The sequence below is a fragment of the Miscanthus floridulus genome, chromosome 2 (genome assembly GCF_019320115.1).
Source record: "Miscanthus floridulus cultivar M001 chromosome 2, ASM1932011v1, whole genome shotgun sequence".
In the NCBI taxonomy this organism is placed as follows: Eukaryota; Viridiplantae; Streptophyta; class Magnoliopsida; order Poales; family Poaceae; genus Miscanthus; species Miscanthus floridulus.
Window position 1 is genome coordinate 39,172,891 of NC_089581.1, and position 24,371 is coordinate 39,197,261.

Genomic DNA, 24,371 nt, shown 5'->3' on the forward strand with positions numbered 1-24,371 from the left:
GGACGCGCTGTTCGAGTCCACGGGGATCGACCCGTGCCGCGACGTGCACATCCTCATCGTCAACTGCAGCCTCTTCAACCCGACGCCGTCGCTGGCATCCATGATCATCAACCACTACAGGATGCGCGAGGACGTCAAGTCGTTCAACCTCGGTGGCATGGGGTGCAGCGCCGGCCTCATCGTCATCGACCTCGCCAAGGACATGCTCCAGGCGAACCCGAGCTCATACGCCGTCGTGCTCAGCACCGAGAACATCACCCTCAACTGGTACTTCGGCAACAACCGAGAGCGTCGTGAAGAGCTGCATGCACGCCGGCAACACCAGTAGCGTGCTCGACCAGCACCGACCGCATCTTCTGCATCAGCGGGTAGTTGGCGCTGCAGGGGGCGTCCGCGTACGCGAACACCGCCTCACGGTCAGTCGCCGTGAGCAGGTCCTTCTCGCAGAACCGCGCGCTGTGGAGGCCCCCCGTGGCGCTGGTGCTTAGGGTCTTCTTGGCCACTGTCATCACGCAGCTCTTCACGGCGCTCTTCAGGTTCTCCTCCAGGTGGCGTAGGTCGACGGCCTGGCACAGTGCGATCAGGAACGTCGACGACATGAGCTTCAGCATGTCAACGGCCTCGGCGGTCTTCCTGGACGAGATGAGGCCGAGGGAGTTGACGTCCTGGTTGTGCTGCTCCGCGCTCTAGACGTGGCTGGTCACGGGGTTGGCCAGGAACTGGAGCTCAGAGCAGTAGGACGCCATGGCGATCTCGGTGCCCTTGAAGCCATAGTCCAGGCTCGGGTTGCGCCCTCCGGACAGGTTGGACGGCAGGCTGTTGTTGTAGAAGTCGTTCACGAGCTCCGAGAACTGTGCGAACATGAGCTTGCCGATCGCCGCGATGGCAAGCCTGGTGTTGTCCATGGACAAGCCGATGGGCGTGCCTTGGAAGTTGCCGCCGTGGAGCGCCTTGCCATGGGATGACCTCGATCTGAGGGCCCAGCCACTGCGGCGACGTGCGGAGCGCGTACCTGTCCTGCTTCGGCTTCATCAGGGGGTCCAGCTCGCCGAGCTTCTTGGCGAGCATCATGTAGGAGCTGCCGTCTAGGATGTGCTCCATGATGACCGCGGACTCGATCTGACCCGGGTGGTGCTTCAGCTTGTGGGTCAGGTGGTCGGTGTACTCGGGCTTGCCGTTCATCACCTCGCACAACACGGCGGACATGACCTCGGCGAGGACGGCGAGGACGTTCGCCTCGAAGAGCATGATCGATGCCAGCCCAGAGCCGATGACCGTGCCGTTCACCATGGCGAGCCCTTCCTTGGGCTGCAGCTCGAAGAAGCTGTGCTGGATGCCGGCGATCTTGAACGCCGCGGACACCTCCGCGGCGTCCACCTTCCTGCCGTCGGGTGCCACCGCCGTGGAGTTGGCCCGGCCGTTGACGAGTCCCGCGATGTAGGAGAGCGGGACCAGGTCGCCCGACGCGGTGATGGTGCCCCTAAGCGGCAGGCACGGCGTCACGTTGGTGTTGAGCAGCGCGGCGATCGTCTCCAGGATCTTGAAGCGGATGCCGGAGTAGCCCTGCAGCAGGGTGTTGATAAGGACGAGCATCGCGGCGCGTGTGGCCGCCGCTGGCAGCACGTGGCCGTCGTCGCCTGTTCCGAACGCTGCGGCACTAAGAAATCTATATATAGTAACAACAGCAACGCCAGCAAGTGCGCCCTCCACCGGTTCGGCAACACCAGTAGCAGCTCTCTGTGGTACGAGCTGGCGTACGCCGAGGCCAAGGGCCGGGTGCGGCGCGGCCACCGCGTGCGGCAGATCGGCTTCGGCTCCGGGTTTAAGTGCAACAGCGCCGTGTGGCGCGCGCTCCGCGATGTGATGGCGCTGTCGTCGTCGTCGACCAGCGCCGCGGCGGGGCCGGACAGGAAGGGCGCGCAGAGCAAGAGCTCTTACGTATGATGATTAAAGGGTGAGCGCGTAGAAGATAAATAAAGGTAGGGGGTTTTCTACAAATATACTTTGAATTTAAGGTTAAATAAATAGGTATGGACTGCAGTGAACCATTTTTAAAGTTTATGGACCAAAAAAGCCACTTTGAAAGTTGATGGACCCAACTGAAACATCATCACAAGTTAATGGATCTCTGGTGCATTTAACTCTAGATAAAATCTAGTACGGAGGGAGAATGCTGAAACGTTTGAATTTTGAATGCAAGGGGCTTGGGGTGGGAGCCGACGGACTCTCGATGCACGTGCAGAGAATACTGCCCTGTTCGCTTCGCTGAAAAGCCAGGCTAAAAAGTACCGTCGGCTAATTTCTTGTAAGAGAAAAACACTATACCATAGCTGATAAGCCAGGCTGATAAGTTCAAGTACGTGCAAATTCTGGAACCATACTCTCATTCGAGCGAGTACAACTGTACAAGTATCATGTCATGCTTTTTTTTTTGCCTTTTTTCACTATTAGGCCTTGTTTAGTTCCACCCCAAATTCTCAAAAAGTGTTACAGTACCTGTCATATCGAATCTTTGCGGCCCGTGCATGGAGCATTAAATGTAGACGAAAAAAAAAACTAATTGCACAGTTTGGTGGGAAATTGCGAGACGAACGTTTTGAGTCTAATTAGTCCATGATTGAACACTAATTGCCAAATAAAAACGAAAGTGCTACAGTAGCCCCAAATTCCAACTTCCTACAATTAAACAAGACTTTAACATCATTTAGAAATAGAATAACCCCCTCTAGGCTCTAGTGTTCACAGATCACAAGCACAATGTGAGGTGAGAGATTGAAAGAAGCTGATTCATTTTTGCATTCTAATCCACATAGATTGGTAGAGAATGGATTTTTGCAAACAGATCCTGAGTTCGTTGGAGCACCAGATTTTATTACTCCTTCCTAACAAACGTCATGCACTAATAATTTTCCTAGCAAAAGCCGCACATGTTCCGCGACGCTGGCCCCTCTTGTCAGCCACCACAGTAGTAATGCTTAGACCAGCTAAGACTTCCCCGTTAAGCTGCTTCCTACTATAACCAGTCTCAATGGGGGTTTCGTGGGTGTATCATGCACATTAATTAGATGACACATCAGCAAGAAAAGGAATCTTTGCATGATTTTAGGAGGAGAGAGAGGGAATACGTTTCATGGCCACGACACGTTTGGGCACCGTTACCAAGTCCTCGGTAACTGAATGAAACTCGTGTTGAGGGGCGTCCGGCGTTTCATCCTCATCCCGTGCGGCCGGGCTCCCGACGGCACGCCCTTCTCGCCCCCTTCCGCCCTTTCCCCAATCTTCCCGCCCCCTCCCGCCACCCTCCAGTCGTTCCCGCCCCTCTCCTCCTCCTCCGTGGATAGGTTCGCCCCCCGCACATCGCCTGCGCTAGGGTTTCAAATCAACGAGCAATGCTGCTCCGATGGCACCAGCAGAGAGATCCGGGCGGCGCACCTCCACGAGTGGGGGGAAAGGGCGAGCGGGTAGCCGTCTGGGACTGAAGAAGTCGTCCTCGACTGCGCCGTCGCGGCCTCCAACTTCGTCACCGGTACCGCCGCCGCCGCTGCCTTCCCTCGAGGTGCCGGTGACGCCACCAGTTCCCACGCCGGCCACTGTGGTTTCCTCCCCTGCTGTGCTGAGTTCTTCCCCTGCTCTCTTGTCTTCGTCTGTGATGTCGCAGCCAGCGCGAGTAGGATGGGGGGCCGTACCCCCAATTTTTTCCTCTGAACCTAGAAACCAACAATCCCCAAATTCATGGTAAGCACTTGATTTCGATCTGTGTATTCCCAAATTCATGGCTGCCAGTAGTTGATTTGTACTCGTTGGAAGTTGATAGCCTGCAAGATTGTTCATAATGATATTGAAGATTGTTTAATACAGTTGGTTTTATAGTTGATCTTAGCATAGAAAGGTTCAGCTCTATTATGGATAGTGTTAATGATAGTGTGAAACTTCAGGGTCTATCCACCAGGTGGTTTTATGAATTTTCTTCAACAACCACACTATCCACAGCAGCCACAAATTCAAGGTGAAAATTTTCATTTGGTTGGACAGCCTATGGGCTTCAACCCGATATCACCACCACCAAGTGCCTGTGGAGCACCCCAAACTGTGAAACAAGGTACTTCAACAAAGGAGACGGTGAACATTGACATTGATGAAGATGACAACAATGAGGCAAATAGGCAAGTAAAGAAGAGATACTGGAGTCATGAAGAGGAAGAGAGACTGGTACAATACTTAATTTTGTAGGCCAGTGTTGTCGATAATACTTGATTTGTTCATCTTATATCAATATTTTGTATTTTGTAGGCCAGTGCTTGGTTGAATGCTTCTAAAGACCCAATTAAGGGAAATGACAAGAGAGGTGACACATTTTGGAAGGAAGTCACTGATGATTTTAACAAGAAAGGGAATGGGAAGCGTAGAAGGGAAATAAACCAACTGAAGGTTCACTGGTCACGCCTCAAGTCATCGATCACTGATTTCAATGACTATTGGAGTAAGGTAACTCAAATGCATACAAGCGGATACTCCAACGACATGCTGGAAGATGAGGCACAAAAGATGTATGCAAACAGGTTTGAAAAGCCTTTTTTGTTGGTGCATTGGTGGAAGATACTAAAAAACGAGCCCAAATGGTGTGCACTGATTGAGAAGACAGAGAAAAACAAGAGTGAGATAGTTGATGTTCTAGATGAACAATCACGTCCCATTGGTAGAGAAGCAGCAAAGGCTGAGCGTAGTGGAAGGCGCAAGAAGGACAATGTTATGGAAGGAATTGTCATCCTTGGGGACAATATTGAGAAAATTATCAAGGTGCAGCAAGATCGGAAGGTGGAGCGGGAAAAGGTCACAGAAGCACAGATTCAGATATCAAATGCAAATTTGAGGGCAGCAAAGGAGCAAAAAGAAGCAAAGATGTTTGAGGTCTATAATTCCCTGCTTAATCAAGACATAAGTCACATGTCTGAAGATCAAAAGGCTAGCCGAGACAGGGCAATACGCAAGATAGAAGAAAAGTTGTTTGCAAACTAAGGTTAGTTCTGAACTGCTCACATCATGTGTAAATGCTGCATCATGTGCACTATATTAATTAGATGTGAAAACTACTCATATCATGTGTAAATGCTGCACTATATACTATGGCAATTTGTAGTGTGAATGTTGCATTATCTACTATGGTAGTTTCACTTTAGGTGTGAAAACTGCTCATATCATGTGTAAATGCTGCACTATATACTATGGCAGTTTGTAGTGTGAATGTTGCATTATCTACTATGGCCGTTTCACTTTAGGTGTGAAAACTGCTCAGTTTCACATTAGGTGTGAAAACTGCTCAGTGTGCACCTATATATACACCATCCTCTCTTTTATGGCTGCCCTGTGCACCTATATATACACCATCCTCTCTTTTCCTTAACACACACGAAGGTCTTCTCTCTTCCTCATTCTTCTTCCATCTTGTTCTACAGTTTTGAGGTGATCTTAATATCTTTAAACTTTCTATCTTATTTTTCTTATTACTGTACTCTCTCACCTTTCCTTTTTCTCATCTGCAAAGATGTCTGAGGAACATGACAATCCTGATGAAAGTCAAAATCCTCTGTACTCGTTGGATGAGTTCATTGCTGAGGATGAGATCCTAGATGATGTTATCAGTGAAGCCATGGTGGTCATTCAGTCTACTGTCGAAGCTCTACAGAAACAGGCAGCTGACCATCGACTGCATCCGAGGAAGCACATCAAGAGACCACGAGAGGAAGCACATCAAAAACTAGTGAATGATTATTTCTCAGAAAATCCTCTTTATCCTTCCAATATTTTTCGCCGAAGATTTCGTATGTCTAGGCCTCTTTTCCTACGCATCGTCGAGGCCTTAGGCCAAAATTCTGATTATTTTACTCTAAGGGTGGATGCCGTTAATAGGCAAGGGCTCAGTCCACTACAGAAGTGTACTGTAGCTATTCGCCAATTGGCTAGTGGTAGTGCTGCAGATGAACTAGATGAGTACTTGAAGATTGGAGAGACTACTGCAATGGAGTCGATGAAGAATTTTGTCAAAGGTGTTAGAGATGTATTTGGTGGACAGTATTTGAGGCGCCCCAATATGGAAGATACTGAGCGTCTACTCAAAATTGGTGAGAAACGAGGTTTTCCTGGTATGTTCGGCAGCATTGACTGCATGCATTGGCAATGGGAAAGATGCCCAAATGCATGGAAGGGTCAGTTCACTCGTGGTGATCAGAAAGTGCCGACGCTGATTCTTGAGGCCGTGGCATCACATGATCTTTGGATTTGGCATGCGTTCTTTGGAGTAGCGGGTTCTAACAATGATATTAATGTTTTGAACCAATCTACTCTATTTATCAATGAGCTAAAAGGACTAGCTCCTAGAGTCCAGTACATGGTCAATGGGAATCAACACAACACTGGGTATTATCTTGCTGATGGAATATACCCTGAGTGGGCAGTATTTGTTAAGTCAATACGACTCCCTATCACCGACAAGGACAAGTTGTATGCACAGGAACAAGAAGGGGCAAGAAAGGATATTGAGAGAGCCTTTGGTGTATTGCAGCGTCGATGGTGCATCCTAAAACGACCAGCTCGTCTATATGACCGAGATGTACTCCGTGATGTTGTCCTAGCTTGCATCATACTTCACAATATGATAGTTGAAGATGAGAAAAAGGAAGAGGACATTGAAGAAAATCTAGATCTAAATGTGGCTCCAGTTCAGCAACCGTTCAAGAACCGGAAAGCTCTCCAGAACAGTATGTTCCGCTCGAGAGAGCTTTAGAAAAAGATACTAATATTCGAGATCGATCGGCTCATCACCGACTTAAGAATGATTTGGTGGAACATATCTGGAGTAAATTTGGTGGTCATACACATATACCTGGAGTTTGAGATAGAATACATGTAATAATAATTTTATATATCTGTAACGTTTGTTTATATATATGTGCAAGTGCATTTGTATCTGAGATCTCATGCTGAACTATGTTTATTTGTGCAGGGTGAAAGCATCTATATGAATCTATGGGGTGCATCTCGACATTGTTGGTTGAATGGTCATCATCAATTTACCGCCAGTTATCTGTCATCTTTTGCCATTGGAAAACTTGTTGTTCCAGTTATCTTGCTGTTACAATTCGTCTTAGTTATCTTGTTGTTCCAGTTATCTGAACTTATGCAGTTCATACTGCAGTTTGTAGTGCAGTTCTGAAGTTATCTGAACTTATGCAGTTATCTAAATTATGCAGTTCGTACTTGCTGTTCTGTTGGTTGAAACTGAAGTTCTGTATTTGTAGTGCACGTATTTTAGTTTTTGTGGAAAAGTTATTTGCTGACTAAGGTTGCTCGAAGCTTAGCTCTGTAGCTCATATGGTTAACTTCTGTTACAGTGATGGTTGCTGCTACTGGCCTGAATGTTTAAGAAGTGAATTGAGAGAGAGAGGCTATCTGAATTTTTTATCTCTAAAATGAAAATCTATCTGCATTTTATGTGAATGAAAATATAGTTGACTGTTATCTATATTTTCTCATGTGTGAATGTGACTGTCCAGAAATCTCCCAGAGTTATACAATGCCAGACTTGTATGGTTTTTCTCTTATCTGAACCCAAAGCTCATGTGTGCACCTGATGCTTGTATGGTTTCTGAGATGAACCCTATGAAGGTCCTGATCTGAAACTTAGTTATGACAAACTTAGTTAACTGAAATCTATGAAGTGCATTGTGTCCTCTCTGTTATTAGAAACTTAGTTACCTGAAACTTGTCATCTGCAACTTAGTTATGGTCCTTATCTGAAACTTGTCCTGAAACCTGAACTGTATTTGTCCTGATTACTGATCTGTATTTGTCCTGATGCCTTCATCTGTATTTGCCATGAAACCTGATCTGTATTTGTCTCGGTTCCTAAAATCTGATCTGTACTTGAGTATTATCTCATTTGTAAACCTATGTTCAGTTCGGCGATGGCAACAATTGCCGTAGCTATCTGTGCATGTTTCCTCCTCTCTTTCTTACTTTACATAGCTACTGCATGTGTGCACCCGATGCTTTTGATCTGTAATCTGAAAGCTTGTTTTGTTTTGAACAACAACAGTGCAAAATCTATTGTCCACAATGACGACGTTCAGTTTAGATAAATGACTACATATTTGATTGGTACATTTGATCACAACACCATACATACATTAAATGATGTAGGTTGTCTATGAAACAGTGAAATGAAACCTTCCATTGAGAGAGCCAGTTTTATTTCTTAGTCATAGCCCACAAAGCTGACGTGGCAATCTTAGAAACAGTGAAATGAAACTCCCCATTGAGACTGGCCTAAAAAAACAAAGTCCCCATTAAACACGTCTTCCACGAACAACCAAAGAGTTGAGCTGCTATAAATTCCCGGGGTTAAAAAAAAGGGATCTATCTTCCACGAACATTTGCTTCACCACTTTGCTTGAATTTGAAGCGCAGCCATCTATCTGCTCGGAGCGCCGCCGCGCGAGATGGCCCCCACCGCCAGCGAAGCCACCTCGTCGTCGGCGACGACCAGTGCCACCTCGTCCACGGACGCCGACGCCCCGGCCTCCCCCTCGCCGTCGCCGTCCCGGCGCGCGGCGCCCACCCTGATCCTCGTCGCCTTCCTCGCCGCGTTCCTCATCCTCTCCTCCGGCGACGATGCCACGGCGCAGCCGCTCAACGGTATCGTCCACCTTCGTCTTGTTCTGCGACTGCGCTCGTGTCTGCGCGCCCGCGGCGATTGTGTCGGCTAGGGTTTAGGGCTTTGCGTTGGCTCAGGATTTAGGTTGTGGGATGCTGCGATTGTATACCCTAACTGGTTGGATTTTAGATAATGCTGGCGGCTTACTTTTCAGTGATGGAAAGTTGCATCTTCTTTCCTGAAGGAATATTCAATCATATGCTGCTTTGCTGGGAATCAAAGAATGTTGGATTGGTTCTGTTGGTAACTGTTGCTGTAGTTTAATAACCTGCCCTTGGAATCAAGCTTGGATCTTGTTTGGATTGTTTTCTATATTATTAAGAACGTATTAACATGTCCTAACAGCTACACACAACAGCTCTTTTTATTTTGTTTCTTCTGTTATTGTAAGCACGGTGTGAGATTTTATACTTGTAGTCCTTTTATTTATGTGCTTGTTGCAGCTTGACGATTGTCTATGCCTGGTGAATGTTGAATTCACGAAATTACTGTTGATAACTTAATATTAAAATGTATATTTATTCCTGTATTGTGTTTGGTAGTCATCTGTATGGCGCTGTTTATTAAATTGGTTATTACTACTACAGGTGTTAGCTTGGAAAGTCCAGAGGTTTCATTTGTTCCCTCCCCCTTGGATGGACAATTTTGTGAGCGAGTCCTCCTATCTGGAGTGCCAAGGTTGCATCTTGATAGCTATGCAAGCCAAATTCGTGTCAAAATGAATGTCTCTCAATCGATTCCTGAGAAATTCCATTGGAAAATAGAGGTTTGCTTTCATAGGTAAGTCTTGTTTTAACTCTTCCTGACTGTAAATGTAGGCATTCTTAGTGTCCAGAAAACTGAAGCAGTTTACCTTTTGCAGGAATGCCTCCATGAATTTATGCCAGTGTGAGACGGGTGAATGGCAAGGTTTTCAAGATGGGATGTGGACTGCTGTAAATTCTCCATATGGAAACAAATATGTTGATGTGAAATTGGCTGATAAGAAACCTGCTAGGTTCACTCTTTCCATTCAGGAAGGTCAGGATTATTCATGAAATCAGTTCCTTTTTTCTTTTCAGTAATAAACTAAGAGCATCGATTGCTATTCTATCTAAATCATTTTTTGTTGTTTCAAATACTTATGCAGAGTTTCAGAAATGGCGTTTGGCTTGCCTTGGTATTGGATTTGTATTGCTATTCCTCTCACCAATTGTTAGCAAATGGGCTCCCTTTTACTATAGCAGCTCTATGGCTCTTGGGATCCTGCTTGTTGTTCTTATTGTACTTTTTCAGGTATATTTTTTCTCAAAAACATTTATATCTTTCTGTAGTAAGGATTTGTTTCCATTGAAACTTGCAACTATGACCATTTCATTCTTCATCCTTAAAAAAAATGAATGTAGTACTTTATTGCCAGAGAGATATTGTCATAACAGTGTGTTAGACTGTTAGCCGCTTGACGGACCTTACTCAAGAAGCGTTTGAAGTTTTTTTTTTAACTTGAGGTCTTGGAAAGAACATGGCTTGTTGTCTTAATAGACTTAGTACCTGCTTGATATGACTGGACGGAAAGATAAAATAAACATGTAGTGTGTTATTGTTTATCTCTCTTTTTTTTTGAAGGAATATTGTTTCTTTTATGATCTTGATATTGACCTGAGCCCTTTGATGCTATCCAGTTTTTTTCCCCCCTTGAACAAATACTGTCCAGTTTATTTAGAAGTCCACTTTGTACCGTTGCCCATAATCATCTGAATACATGTGAATCAGATTCATGCTTTCGAATATCATCATTTGGAATATCAACAGCGACCAGACAGGTTCACTGTTTTTTGTTACTAATTGATATTGAAATTGATATAACCTACATGTCTACACCTTTTTCTCAAGAAATTTGCTGACTACTAGTTTAGAGTGATCTTGTAGTGTTAGTCTTTTGATCCATTTATAATTTCCCCCTCAGATAGATTTGGAACATGTAGTGTTCTGGTTGGCTAAACCAATAGTGCCGTGTTATTTTCAAATTTTCTGACAAAGAACTGCAAATTTCAATGTACTTCCTTTTTATTTGTTGATGATGGTCCATTTTTTGTACGATAACAATATTGATGACCTTGCCTTCATTTTAGGGAATGAAATTGCTACCAATGGGCAGGAAAAGTTTGTTTTACCTTGCAATTTATGGATCTGTGGTAATTACCTTGTACCCACACCATTTTGCAGCTATTTGAATAGGCACTTCTCACTAATTATTTGTACTCATTCATTTTCTTTTTACGTACTTTTAGTTAGGTGTTGGTTCCTATGTTGTACACTACTTCTCAACATTGGTCTCTTCTATTCTTGAAAACTTCGGCTTGAGTGAAGAGTTGTACAACCCCGTAAGTAATTCCTCTTGCATGTTTTCTGATAATAGATCAACTAACTATTTTTACTCATTTCCCTTTTTGCTTGCACAATATTATTTACTGTTTTCTTTTGTATTCTGGATTTCGGTTTTCTAATGTTTGTTACATCAGAAATGGAGCACACCGGTATATTAGTGCTAGTATCTTTACCATTATGTGGCTTTGGAAAGATTTATAGAAACTAGAGCATGTGTATCAAGTTGGAAGGGAGTTTTTGTTGGTTCTGAATTTTATTTTTGGGCCTGATCTCAGTAACTGATAGCCTGAACCCTTAATTTATTACTTATAGACAGATTCAATACACCCAATTGTTCATTATAAACTACAGCCTTTGGGAGCTAAATTAATCTATATCCTGCTAATGTGTTACGTTTACCAAGATGCACAATACACCTGCCTAAGTTTTTGTTGTTATGATTGGAACGTAGTCTGCAATGATAACTTGTTTATTTCTGACTTCTGACTTACCAAGATGAACATTAGACCTGCCTCAGTTCTGTCATTATGATTGTAACGTAGTCTGCAAAGATAACTTATGTATTTTTTACTCCTGACTTTAACCAGTTATTATCTGGATACTTTGATGTTGTAATTTGTAAGAAATGATGTCAAATAAGTGTAAATAATATGGAAGTTAATGTTGTATTAAATGCATTACTACATGGCAGTATGGTTACTTCAAACATCAGAAGCTTTTTTTCTTTAATGAAGTTTGAAACTTTGACTTATGTAGCTTACAAGAGAATAATCCCAGATATACTGCCCCGTCTATCTATTTGGTGCACTGTGGTAAAAAAATATTGGTTGAGTTTTTATTTTTGTTTGGTATTTGCCTTCCATATAAAACCTAATTGATGTGCGAAAACATAGTGTGCTGCATATAGAGTTCCATGCTTTTATACGAGACCATGCCTGCTGGGTCATAACTCATAATTGGCACATATTTATTGGACACCGTTATTCAGAAAGATGACTTTATCTGCAATAGCTACATCACCTTAAAGACTGCACACTTATGGTTCACCATACACATTTTTTTTAATCTTTTGCTATTGCTTGGAACACTGGACGTTTCTATGCAATTCTCTGATATGGTATAATGGAACACTTATGGTTCACCATACACAGTTTGTTACACTTGTTGATCTGTGTGGTATAATGGACTATTCATTACTTGTTTAAGTACATCAGTCTGTTACATAGTTTTACCTAGTTACCTTTACCTGTTATACAAGTCTTTAAGTAACAAAAATTAATGATGAATTACAGGTTTCTATCTTCCTGCTGGTGGCAATTGTCTTCACTGGAGCTGGTTTTGGCTATTGGATGGTCAGGAGATTTATCCTTTCAAAAGATGGAAGTGTAGATGCTGGGATAGCGCAATTTGTGAAGTGGGCTATGCGTGTTGTTGCTACATTATTCATTATGCAGGTATGGTTCTTGTTTTCCCTTATCATGCTAAGTATTCTTCTCAAGAACCTGTCTGGTTTATATCTTGATCACTGCTTTGGATGAGGTTGCATTTATCTGCTTTGAATTTCGTATCTGACATGCTGTTTATCTTTCCAGAGCACACTTGATCCTCTTCTAGCACTGGTTGCTCTTGCTTTTAGCTGGTGGTTATGCTCTTTGTTGACTGCAAAGAAAGTTCAGAAGACAGTGACCCAGTAAGTTCCTCAAGTTAGTTGTTGTTGATGTTGTCTATGTACCGGTTGAAGTACCGAGTACGCTGGTTCTTCTGCAGGAAACAAAAGCAGTCAAAGGTTCTTTCTCAGCAAATGCTTACTCAAGGATCGCCCAAGAGTCCTAAAATCCAGTTCTTAAGTCCATCTAAGACAGGCTTTGGAAGAACCACATCTAGAAGTTCGGCCACACAGTTCGGTCAGAGCAATTTGGCCAATGGAGGTAACATAACTATATTGTTTGCAACTTCAAAGTTTTTTCTGTTGGCCTGTAGTCACAGCATTCTTTATACGATACTGTTGTCATAATGTTCACATGTTAGAAGTTGTGTTTTCATTTGTTTGAGCTAACGACAGGACCTTTCCATATGATTTTTTGACTGAAACTATTTTATTTCAACACACTGTATTGTTTTGACTTGACTAGACACTGGGTTTTGCAGGTCTGATCTGCTCAGCACTTACAAAGCGCGTAGTACCCAACGAAGACGACGAAGATCACTACTCCACCTTCCACAACATCCAGCCACGGAAATATTCCAAGGAGGAATGGGAGGACTTCACCCAGAAATCGACTAGGAAGGCACTTGCGGAGTGCACAGCAACCCCAGAGTTTGCCCAGTGGGTTGTTGACAATGCTCATCGTCTGCAAGTAGAAAAAGAGGAAGACAACTTCTCAGAGGAAGATACCATCGAGAGCTCCAACTCCTCGGAAGAAACTGGGGACGAAGCCGATGGAGCTCCAGGTCTGATCAGGCTGTGGGGCTAGCATGCTGGTTGAACTAAGCATGCTCCTGCCATTTCACGTGTAAAGAGTAGCTAGCGCCCATTTTAACTAGTTTAGCAGCAGGGTAGGTTGGTAGCAGTGGATTGTTTCCAGTTGTTGCCACGGTAGGTTCGTTCAATTCTGCCCTGTGTTGCAGTAGTTGGCTAGCCACCTCAGGTCAATTGATGCTAGGTTTAGCTAGCTGTTGGTTATCAGTGGATTCGTAGTTCTTTAGAACTGATAAGGTGAAATGGTTTAAACAATCTAATTTATGATTGGAATCCAGCATTGTGCTGATTCGGTTTGAACTTGGAAGTTGGGTCCTTAGGCATATTTTTGTGCTCCATTTGGATGGATGGACTCATGGACAGCATGTGTGTGGAGAGGATCCCTCGCTGTGCAGATGAGATAAGGTCGGCAAGATGGCAAGTGCGTGCAGTGTAAGCAGATCGAACGCGTGATGTGCTGCGAAAGCCAAATGCAGATGAGGTGAGATGGGAGTGTTGCTTGAAGGAACTTTTAGTTCTCAGCAGATCGAAAGCGTGATGTGGTGCGAAAACAAAATGCAGATTAGATGAGATAGAACTGTTGCTTGGACGAACTTCTCTTTCGGTTGGATGGGTGGATTTTGACTAAAGGTGGTTGTCATATTCTTTGCGTCTGCACACATTCATCTGGTGTTTGTCCTGTTTATTAATAGTGGTATATAAAGGTATTCGTCCTGTTTAATATTATTGGTATATATAAAAGTTGAACAAGGCTCCGGTCTCTCAGAGAGATTTCATCCTTGGTTAAATGGTTAGGACCAGTTAGATCCCTTTTGACCGCAGAGAGATTGCCTCCTGCCTGGTTCTGGTCCATGCACCGTTGGAATTCATCCTTTTTCGGCCTAATCGGATTTTTATCGATCCACATGTGTTGTGATATATTGGAGTGAAGCTTGAACTAAGTTCCATCTAATCCAATCCAACACATACGTATTGAAATGAATTCGACGACATCCAAACAAGGCCTTCGTTGAAATTCTATCCATGCACCGTTTGGACCGTTTAGGCCAGCCTAGGTCGACGACTTCGCTAGCTGACTGTGCAAAAATCTGACATGGAGGAGGAAAAAGGAAGAGAGAATGGTAGCGCCGAACAAAACGTCAGTCGATTTCTCGTGGCCTAAGAAGATGTGAGGAAAGTAGATGGTAACGCCGTTATGTCAGCAAGTCCGATAACTAGCGGCTAGCGCTACGTAAAGCATGTCAGCTGACCTGTCCTGGAGAAGAGGAGCCTTTTGTGCTACTCTTAAAAAAAATGTTATTTTGGATTTAGATTAAGTCAAAATTTCTTAAATTCAATTAGATTTATTACAAAATATTATTATTTATATCTTCGAATTATGTTTGTTATAAAAATATTTTTATGGTTTCTTTAATAAAACTATTGCGTATTATAAAGATTAACAATTTTTTATATATTTGATAAAGTTTTGTTTAACTCCTTATAGAGTGGGAATGGTACCTGACTGAATATTATACTTGCTCTTATCTATGATATTATTGCATTGTTTTATTGGATGAATTGGTGATCCTAGTTGCCTATATTTTTCTCCGTCTTGGAATTTGGATAGCCAATTGCTACGCAGATGCTTGGGTAGAAAGGTGTCCAGTTTCAAGCCGCACAAATATAATTCATTATTCTCACGTCAAGACATGCCTAAAAGGCTACGTATTGTGTCCACAAGGAAAATCGTCTGGTGCACGTAACGCAATGATTGGGTCTCTAAAATATAAAGCACGATTTAACTTATACAGTCTTTAAGATCAAAATTTTCTTGTACTGTACTTTGATATTTGTAGCATTAAAATCATAACCATAAGATAATATGTAACAAGAATATAAAAAAACTTTGTAATAAAACTTGCATCTTGTAAGATTGATCCTTGAGAATGTTCATCCAGATTTAAGTCCTCGATTTGAGTGAGAGTTCGCATTTTCTTGATTAATTTCTTGGTTTATATCTTTCAAATATGCTTATAAGGGGTGTATGTGCATGTGTTCATAGTATACATCTTCGTCCGTACTATCATTCACAAGAAGATTAATTCTTGGTTGATTTCATAGGGATAAATGTGGATGCCTTTGTATTAAAAAAATAATCCAATGCTTGGAAACTAATTTGATATACGCCTCTCTAAAAGGATACGCATGAACTGAAATATTCCCTCTGTTCCAAATTATGAAATGGAGGGATGACAATACAAAACTAATTTGAGCCTACCCGCTGGTCATCTCCCACCAGATTTCATGGAGATTTTTGGGGGCTATGACGTCAGAATTTTGGGCAGCAAAAACAATAAAGGGAAAAGTCGGTGAACTGTACCCACGAGTACTATGACCTAGTAAACAATTCCATTTGGAGACAAAAACAAACAAAAAAAGTATGACATTGGTGAGAAGCAAACAACAGTTGGAGACGCAAAGCATCTCCGTTTGCACACGCACACAAGGGCACGGAATGGAAAGCACCTCCACACAGCCATTCGGAAAGGGCAGGATCCCATCCCATCCCATCCCATTATTCCCATCCCATCCCTGGCCCCTTGGCGTGTCCGTCGACGCTGGCAGCCGATACAAAGATAGATGCAACTGTTTTAAAAAAAAATGCAGGCAGACCCGGCCCCGTTCCACTCCCCGGAGTCTGGCCGCCGGCCAAGTGAATCCTCCAAGTGGCGGCTCTTCTTCAACAATTATTGGGTGCCATGGCTTCGGATCGTTTGTTACGTTGGCCTTTGCGCTCATGGTGTGGCTGCATGGACTTCCAACCTTTTTTATCCCAGTTCTGTTTGGTAGATTGTTAACTCTTGCGTTTGATATATATAACTATATATTTGTAATATGATATATTTGTTTGATGTTGAAAATTAATATTGCTATATATGTTTTTCCATAAATTTGGTCAAACTTCAAGATGTTTTTTTTTTTGGAACTGGCAACAGGGGAAAACACTTTCCCACTTGATATATTGCACAGGAGCAGCAAAGATGTTGCTGTTCAAATTAAGGGAGATTACACAGCAGCAGGACTGAAGGAGAGACTAATCCATAAAGGAAACAACCGAGGTACACCCAAACTGCTACTATAGCACTTGTGTCTTCTCATGGTAGACGACATAGCAAAAAGGAAGGTTTAACTTCAAGATCGATATTTAACTTGGGACAAACTTAAATGACTAAACCGTATTCGTTTTGGAACAAATGGTATAGTGATTTAATAAGTGAATATAACAAAAGACTAAGAAAATACTAGCAAACCGTACAATATAAATTGTTAGAATGCATCACCATTTGAAAACGTAAGGCATATGGTTGAAAACCATTAATTTGCAACGAGCATAAGAAAAATGTGGTGCCATCTTAACTTTGGTTCAATCGTCAAGCATGATTCTTGCTAGCGGAGGTGGCGGGTAGCCCTCCCTATCATCATCAAGAGAGCAACATCATTTTTTAACATAAGAACGCTGCCATTCAATTAAGGTGAAAAAATAGATTACAGTGGCGAGCAGCATCGTTACATTACATCGCGCATGACGCTATAGAACAATGATTCACAAAAAAAAAAAAGACGCTATAGAAATAGAACAATAATTGTATGGCAAGGTGACATCTTGCCAGATCACATGCATAAGCAAAGACAAATCCAACGGTTCATAAATCGTGTGCCAGAAACAAACAAATTACTCAAGCAATTGAATGTCAAGCATGCCAATGCATGTGTGGTCCACGTCAAGGATTTAATCCATATAAAATGTGAGCACACTTCGTGAATTGGGTGATGGTATGATAATTGATAACTACAATTGTGTGAAATAAATGATGTTCTGGATATTGACTTGGTCTCCAAAATACTGACTCTGACCATAATCGGGTTTATGTTTGTATTTGCCCTACATTGTAAAGATATATGGAACTAGTTTTATGTATAAATCTACCTACATCATTTTCAATATATCAAAAAATCAACATATAAAACATAATTTGCAATCGGAGTTTGAAATTGTTAGTTTGAGAAAACCAAAAAAAAAGTCAACTGGATGAGTAAATATTAAGCTAACATCTAGAATTGGTCTTCCTCTGCGACTTGAATGAAGTATAATTCAGGTTTCTCATGCACCTAAAAGATCCTGCACGTCTGATAATCAATCGAGCAGGTTCATGATCTGAATCAATGCAAAGACGTCAAAAACATTTTTCCTCGCTAAAAAAAACGTCATGCGAATTAGAGACGGACAGCAAGATGTGAAGGATTATCAAAGACGTAGCACTACTGGTCTACTGCCAACAATCTCTCTCGATGAAACTGGACATTATATATCTGCCACAGGCTACAGCCACGCCCTATACGCGTGGAACACGTGAGCAAGATCCGCTCGTCATCCCTGATTCATGCCGGGGCCCTATCGTTTTGGTTTCTTTTTTTATATATAAAATGAGTGGCTATTAGGCTATATGCTTATTGTATAATCTTGTCAAAGTGAACATTTTCCCTTACTTGGTTAGACGTGCTGAATGGGAATAGAAGTATAATTCAAGTTTTTCAACGTACTAATTAAGGATCCATTTGGATCTCTACAACCAATAGTTAGCCACTAAAAATTAGATTTTTTTTAGATCCTCAGCTAATAAATCTAGCTAAATGTCTTACCTACCAACCCAGCTAACAATTAGCTATTAACTGATTTCTCCTAGCTAACCTAGCTAATAGTTAGCTTAGTGGATTCAAACAGGATCTGAAATCCTATCATCATATGAAAACGATGTTGATGGGAAAACATTTGTTGTTATGTGATTGTTATTCCTGAAAAAAAAAACACTTAGAGCATCTCTAACGATTTTTCCTTAAAAATTGCCAAAAATTGGGAGAAAAAAATGCACTCCAATAATTCCTAAGTTTTGGTTCCCAAAAAGAAAATCAAATATGTGCCACAATCTTCTTTTCCGCCGAGCAAAACATTGGGAGGCGATAGAAATCTGCTGGTCGTTTTTTCTTGATCTCGGCTAAACAAGGTCTTTGAGACGGTTTGTAGGACTTCTCCGAAATGCTACGGTCCTGGTTAATTTTTTTATATCAATTATAGAGTATGGATATATCTAGCCAGAACTTGCATCTGAATCTAAGTCGGAGAGCAGTTCATCTTCAAATGTTTTCAGAACTTGATTCGTAATCGTAAGCAAAATACTCCAAAATTTAAACCATGTCGATGAATCGACTTCCAATTCTTTTGCGGAGTATAACTCGGACAACACATTATTTATGATTTTTTCACGGTATATTTTCTGCATTGTAAATAAAAAAATCGTAAAAAAGTAAACAAGATTCTCGGCGATCAGTTGAACGCTTCTGAATCTCGGCGACTAAAACATTCTATTTCTATCCCCAGTGCTACTCGCTTGAACAAGAGCTTGGTGTCCATATCTCCTATATAACTAAAAAGAACAAAACATAATTTTTTCGTCCAAAATTTTTTTGGGTCGCCCTTCCCTCTCCCCCGTGCGATCCTACCATACGGACTGCGATCCTCCACGCATGCTGGCAGGTGGGCCTCCTCTGCGCACGCGCAATCACCCCAATCACTGGCACCCAGGAATCACAACAATCATTCCATCGCACGGGTGCCTCTCCTTTCTCCGCGCTCGCACGCAACCGAGCTAGCTCCCCTCCCCCACACCGCCGCCGCGCTAGCGCGCCACTCCCCGCTCGCCCACTTGGGTCACCGGCCGCGCGCAGGTGAAGGGAAGAGAGGCTGATCGAGAGAAGCCCGCGCTGGCATCTCCTCCAGCCGGCGGCGGCAGAGCTCCTCCAGCCGGCGGTGACGATGACTTTCTCATGCGGTAGCCCATCGCACGGCAGTTCAGAGCCACTAAGGCGCGGCGAGCCTTCATCACGGCGGCGGCCCAGGTGAAACCAGCGACCAGGCCGGGCCTCGATCTCGCAGCGGCGTGTGCACAGGAGGATGCTGGCGACGCGTGGACGTGTGCTCGGGAGGGGAACCTCCTGGCAGCGGCGGCGCGGAATCACTGATACCGGAGTAGGTACTAATCCGCCAAGTCATGCCTCAGTTCTGGATTTAGGGTTCCTGATTTGGCGAAAAGTTTTGATTGACCAAATTAGGGATTCGGGAACTTGGGAAAAGTTCATATTTGATTGAGATTTGCAAAATCCCATCCTTCCAATTGCTAATCTGAACCCTAGCTCCTTCCAGAACTCAGCCTTTCTGATTCCCTCTCTTTTTTCTCTTTGTGAATCTAGCTACTATTAATTCATTTGGGTTCATTGTCGTTGAGGCAAAGTCCTGACATTACGGACCTCTTAGCTCTTACAATTTTTGCCTTCAGATTGCCAGAAAGGTTTGCTCGCCTTTGTAGAGATTTACTTACTATAATTACTTTTGCAAGATATTATCTTGGAGAAATGTGGCACAGACAGCTGCAGCATTGGAGATCATGGTGGGTTTGGTCCAAATATTTACAGGTAAGTGAGAAACTAATTTACTATTTTCTGATCACACATTTGAAACTAATTTCTCATAGAGTTAATTTCAATATGCCATATCTATGTTGCTGTATTACTGATGTTCAGCATGTCTGAAGGCCTGGATCTTGTTAGTGCGGCAAACAAGAGGGCTGGATATAATAGAAGAATAAAATTTACAATTGATGTTGCTGCTAATGATTTTTGTGTGCATTACCTATGCATGGACTATGTAAATGTTCAGAAATTAACTCTCTAAATATGTAGTAGTGACATCTCAACTTCCTTAAAAAAAATCTTTTTTTAGAAAGGGGAATATATTAATAATATCCTAGCTTCTGCATCGATCAATGCATATAGCTGTTCCTTATTACACACAAGAGTCTCGCGGGGCAAGTAAACTCAAAAACGACGTTTTGAGCCAAAATGAGGAAACATAACAAATCAAAAAACCACATCTAAAAACCGATTCTATTGCTGAAAAATCTAGCAATTCTGAAAATCTTGATAGCAACTCAGTTTCAACACTTCAGTGGTTATTATTTTTTAAATATGGTCACGATCTTGCTTTGCTAATGTGTGATTGCGATTTGGTTAAACAAAACTGGATATATACTCAAGATCTGAAGCCAAATTATATACTCTATTGACTGCAGTTTGTTCTTGTTTGGCTATGTGTGCAGGAGATGTGGGCTTGCAGAGAGCTTGCAAGGTGATGTCAAAAGAAAATGACAATACTAAACAGTGTAATTGTCGTGGCCAATATTATTTTCTCCCACTCACCCGTCATTGGCTGATGGGTAGGAATGTGGGATAGATGATGGGCTACATTAAATGTAGTTTTCTCATGTTTATGTAGAAAAAAATCTTAAGTAAATATTTGGAGCTCAGCTGAATATTAAAGGGATTATTTGCCAAGAGACCTTTGACCTTTGCAACAAATGTGTAGAGTACTATCTAACGTTCTGTGCAAAACTACTCTTAGATATTATCCTTTTGCTTAATACTGGCCATCCTTTTGCAAAACTGCTGAATATGAAAGAGCCAGCATTTTCAAGAAACATATTGTCCTTTTGCTTAATCGGGATCGACACTGATTTACATCATATTATTGTGGGTGGCTTAAGAGTCCTCTCTGGGGTCCAATTATTGCCCAAGTGCTAATAGTATTAGTTTCGTGAAAAAAGGAAGGGCTAATAATTTCAAGCTCTTCTTATCCTGTTCTGTCATTCTCTTATGCCATTGTGAACATCACCTTTTTCATGTCCTAGCTGTGTAATGATGAACTTTCAGTGATCAGTTCATTGCTATGAAAACAATGAACTTCCAGGTGGTTTGCTGCGTGTGCAGCGCTCCGGACGCGCGGCGGTCCGCCCCCGCTCCCCCTGTGCTCCAGTGACGGTAATGTGTTGTGCCCGCTCTCGACTCTCAAGCATTCATTGCTCTTTGTCTGTACTTTTCTTTCATAAAAAAGAAGTTGGGGTGGATGTGTTAGTGCTTTGGGTTGGGAGCTAAGCTGACGAGGACATGACCTCTATACATATGACCATGCTTGGAGAACCATATGGAGACCAAGGAGATCAACGAGGGTGTCCTAAGCAAGAAGGAGGTCCAAGGCTAATTCGGTTCGAGTCCCCGAGGTGGAGACCCAAAGCAACTCAAGTTCGAGTCTGCCTCGGGTTCCAGGACCAGTCTGCCTTAAACTGGTCACCCAGGACGCATCCGGACTCCGTTTTCGACGATCCATATATGGTTGAAAAGCTAATTTGATAAGGAAGCCAACCCAATTGGTCTCACATCAAAAGCCCTTCAGAATCAATAGGAATCGTCGAAACAAGTCAGCGTCCAGAATCTATCAGGGTGCTGCGACACCATCTTTTGATCCGTTGGATCGTGTATCGTGTTTGGCCCCATTAGGGGGCGCATCCAGGAGGGTGACGCCCAAGACTCTATAAATACCAGCCGTCGCTCTCCTTAGGGTTTGAGTTTTGTTTAGTTCTTGATTTCCTTGTGAAACAGACATCGTTTTGCTGCAACTGTGCCGCCAAGGCTGCTTGCTGTGAACCAGGGCCCCAGTTCTTGATCTTGTTTGCCTGTGGCGATTAGTCCTTTCGAATAAAGACTTAAACTCCTTCTCGTTATCAAAAGCCTCATATTTATTTGCAATTTCAGATTGCGTTCATCCCGTTCTTGCTTGTGTTCTCGATTTGCTTGCAGGAAAGCCTTCTCGGCGAGGTCAATCGCGTTCGCGTGGTTGATAACCAACGGAACAGTGGTGTAACGGTTGCGGGGGTCCGAATCAGTCTTGGTTCGAAGCCTAGATCGTGAACATCGAGTCTCCACCAATCGACGCGATCATACCTTTCGGAAGATCGGGCCTAATCTACATCATAAGCACCCGAGAAAGTATGGTAATTTGTATGTTTGATGTTTTATTTAATCCGTTACAATGGTCGTATTTTTGATCAATAGATATTGCCCATAAGTGATGTGTTTTTATGGTCCTCTACCAATTGTAGTAGAACATCTCAAGGCACGTGCTCAAATGTTTTTTAGAACTTTATAAGTTAAATGGTTTTAGCTTGTTTGGCACATATAAATTAATTGGTGATATGCACTGACTACGCCTAAAAAACTCACTGTTTCTGCAGTTTCGATGCTCTCCTTTACTTAGGCTGCTACTTTTTTTACAATTTCATTATTGTCATTCTGCTTATGACAACTAGATGTAGAATTGCCTTTTAATTGGTGTGCTGTGTTTTTCATGTTACATTTCATTCGGCAAACAACTACACAACTGCTTCTGAGGAGAGACTTGGGTAGCTCATTCAGAAGTTGAAAAAGGAAGGTGTTAATCCCAAGCAGTGGAGACTTGGAAATTTTCAGCGCATGTTATGCCCATAGGTATGGAGCATCTGTTCTTTACAACCTTGCTATGCTGCTTCCAGTTTAGTGTCCTTTCATGAATTATATCTAGCTTTACAACCAAGCAGTCTAATTGATTCTCCTACAACTAAAAAGAACAAAACTAAGATCGTCGATTCGTGTGACTATCATTCGAGGCGTCGCTCTGCCTTGGACAAGCGATACCGCGCGTCCAAATTCACGCTACCCACGGCGATCCCAGCATGATTTCCCTCCAAATGCCACTCCTTACGGACCCACATGAAGGCTTCTCGATAAAATGCCACCTAGCAAATCACGCTCAGGATCCCTAAACCCTAGCGACTCACGCTCGCGATAGCCAGAAATCAGCCTGCAATCACGTAGAAACTGCCGCGCCTCGTTCTACAGCCTTAGCCGTGCAGTCACATCTCCCTCCACACTCGCCTCTCGCTCCCAGCGCCTCCCACCGCCACCTCAGGTCTCCCTGCGCTGTTTTTGCGGCGATGCCGACGCTGACACACGCTAGGGACGCGGAATCAGGACACCGCTCCGACGTCCGTTGCAACAGATCGGCGATCTCGCCACCTGCAGTCCGCGGAGCCTGCAATAGATCGACGATCGTGGCCACCCCACACCCACTGTACAATCGAGCAGCAACAGATCGACCATCCTCTTGTCGCCTCTACTTCCTCCTCGCCGCGCCGCCTGTCCAGGTCCCTCCCTCCCTACTGGTCTAATGCTCAAGGGCGCCTACTCTTCATGATCCAACATGCCCATGATGGCCTCTTACGTTACGTGGTAGGGTTTCTCTTTAGGGGCTTGGGCTTTCCCTTATCAGGTTGATGAGCATAGTATTGTTCTTTTGTTGCTGGCTCAACCTTTGGTAAGATGCCTGCAACATAATGGCTAGGGCTTTTCCTTTTTCTCCGTGCTGCGAGTGTTTGTTTTGGATATCACTATTGATCTGTGCAAAAGGAACAAAAAAAAACTTAGCATGTACTTTCTGGCCGAACAGACTAATGAATGGACTGCCTGAACAGACTAGATAGAAAGCCTGTTTGCCGAATCCGATTATGGAGATATTTCTGGTTGTGTTTCTGATCTTGTTTGCAGTACTAGCCAACACAAGATATATAGAGGTGCTCTTTGTTAATGAATTGATTGATATGTTGTTTTCGCTTCTTTGCGAGTCCTTCTTGTTGTTTAAGACAAATGACTATCAGTCATCTGGATTGCCACACTTCATATCTTGTCTGTTGTTTTTCAGACAAATGGCATTCAGTCATCTGTATTGCTACACTTTGTATATTGTGTTGTCTCTCTTTTAAATAATCGATTCACAGCTCCCATGTGTATTCTTTCTTACAGAAGGTACCCTACTCATCTGAACTTCCTGTTTAATAATCATTTGCTTGTGAG

The 24,371-nt window shown here is 43.0% G+C and overlaps 2 protein-coding genes and 2 pseudogenes across 2 annotated transcripts; 3 read left to right on the forward strand and 1 right to left on the reverse strand.

Moving 5' to 3' along the window:
- Positions 1-332: 332 nt before the first annotated feature.
- On the reverse strand, positions 333-2,896 carry LOC136536380 (phenylalanine ammonia-lyase-like; annotated as a pseudogene).
- Positions 2,897-3,400: 504 nt separating this feature from the next.
- Positions 3,401-7,066, forward strand: LOC136536381 (glutathione S-transferase T3-like). The gene is made up of 4 exons (XM_066528697.1): positions 3,401-3,735; positions 3,936-4,209; positions 4,291-5,017; positions 7,001-7,066. Exons 1-3 carry the CDS (start codon positions 3,401-3,403, stop codon positions 5,014-5,016), a joined length of 1,335 nt encoding a protein of 444 aa, XP_066384794.1. The 3' UTR covers position 5,017; positions 7,001-7,066.
- On the forward strand, positions 5,543-6,891 carry LOC136536382 (protein ALP1-like; annotated as a pseudogene).
- Positions 7,067-8,399: 1,333 nt separating the features above from the next.
- LOC136522175 (uncharacterized) lies at positions 8,400-13,852 on the forward strand. The gene is made up of 10 exons (XM_066515970.1): positions 8,400-8,691; positions 9,298-9,490; positions 9,573-9,730; positions 9,840-9,985; positions 10,822-10,884; positions 10,981-11,073; positions 12,370-12,531; positions 12,670-12,767; positions 12,845-13,005; positions 13,226-13,852. The coding sequence occupies exons 1-10, from the start codon at positions 8,496-8,498 to the stop codon at positions 13,549-13,551; spliced, it is 1,596 nt and encodes a 531-aa protein (XP_066372067.1). The 5' UTR covers positions 8,400-8,495; the 3' UTR covers positions 13,552-13,852.
- The last annotated feature ends 10,519 nt before the right edge of the window (positions 13,853-24,371 follow it).

Excerpts from the sequence above, each read along its gene's own strand:
- LOC136522175 (XM_066515970.1), top strand. The coding sequence starts at position 8,496 with ATGGCCCCCACCGCCAGCGAAGCCACCTCGTCGTCGGCGACGACCAGT. Across the intron at positions 11,074-12,369 it reads GTGAAGAGTTGTACAACCCC|GTTTCTATCTTCCTGCTGGT; the intron begins GTAAGTAATTCC and ends GATGAATTACAG. Across the intron at positions 13,006-13,225 it reads GAGCAATTTGGCCAATGGAG|GTCTGATCTGCTCAGCACTT; the intron begins GTAACATAACTA and ends TGGGTTTTGCAG.
- LOC136536381 (XM_066528697.1), top strand. The coding sequence starts at position 3,401 with ATGGCACCAGCAGAGAGATCCGGGCGGCGCACCTCCACGAGTGGGGGG. Across the intron at positions 3,736-3,935 it reads CAACAATCCCCAAATTCATG|GGTCTATCCACCAGGTGGTT; the intron begins GTAAGCACTTGA and ends GTGAAACTTCAG. Across the intron at positions 4,210-4,290 it reads ATGAAGAGGAAGAGAGACTG|GCCAGTGCTTGGTTGAATGC; the intron begins GTACAATACTTA and ends TGTATTTTGTAG.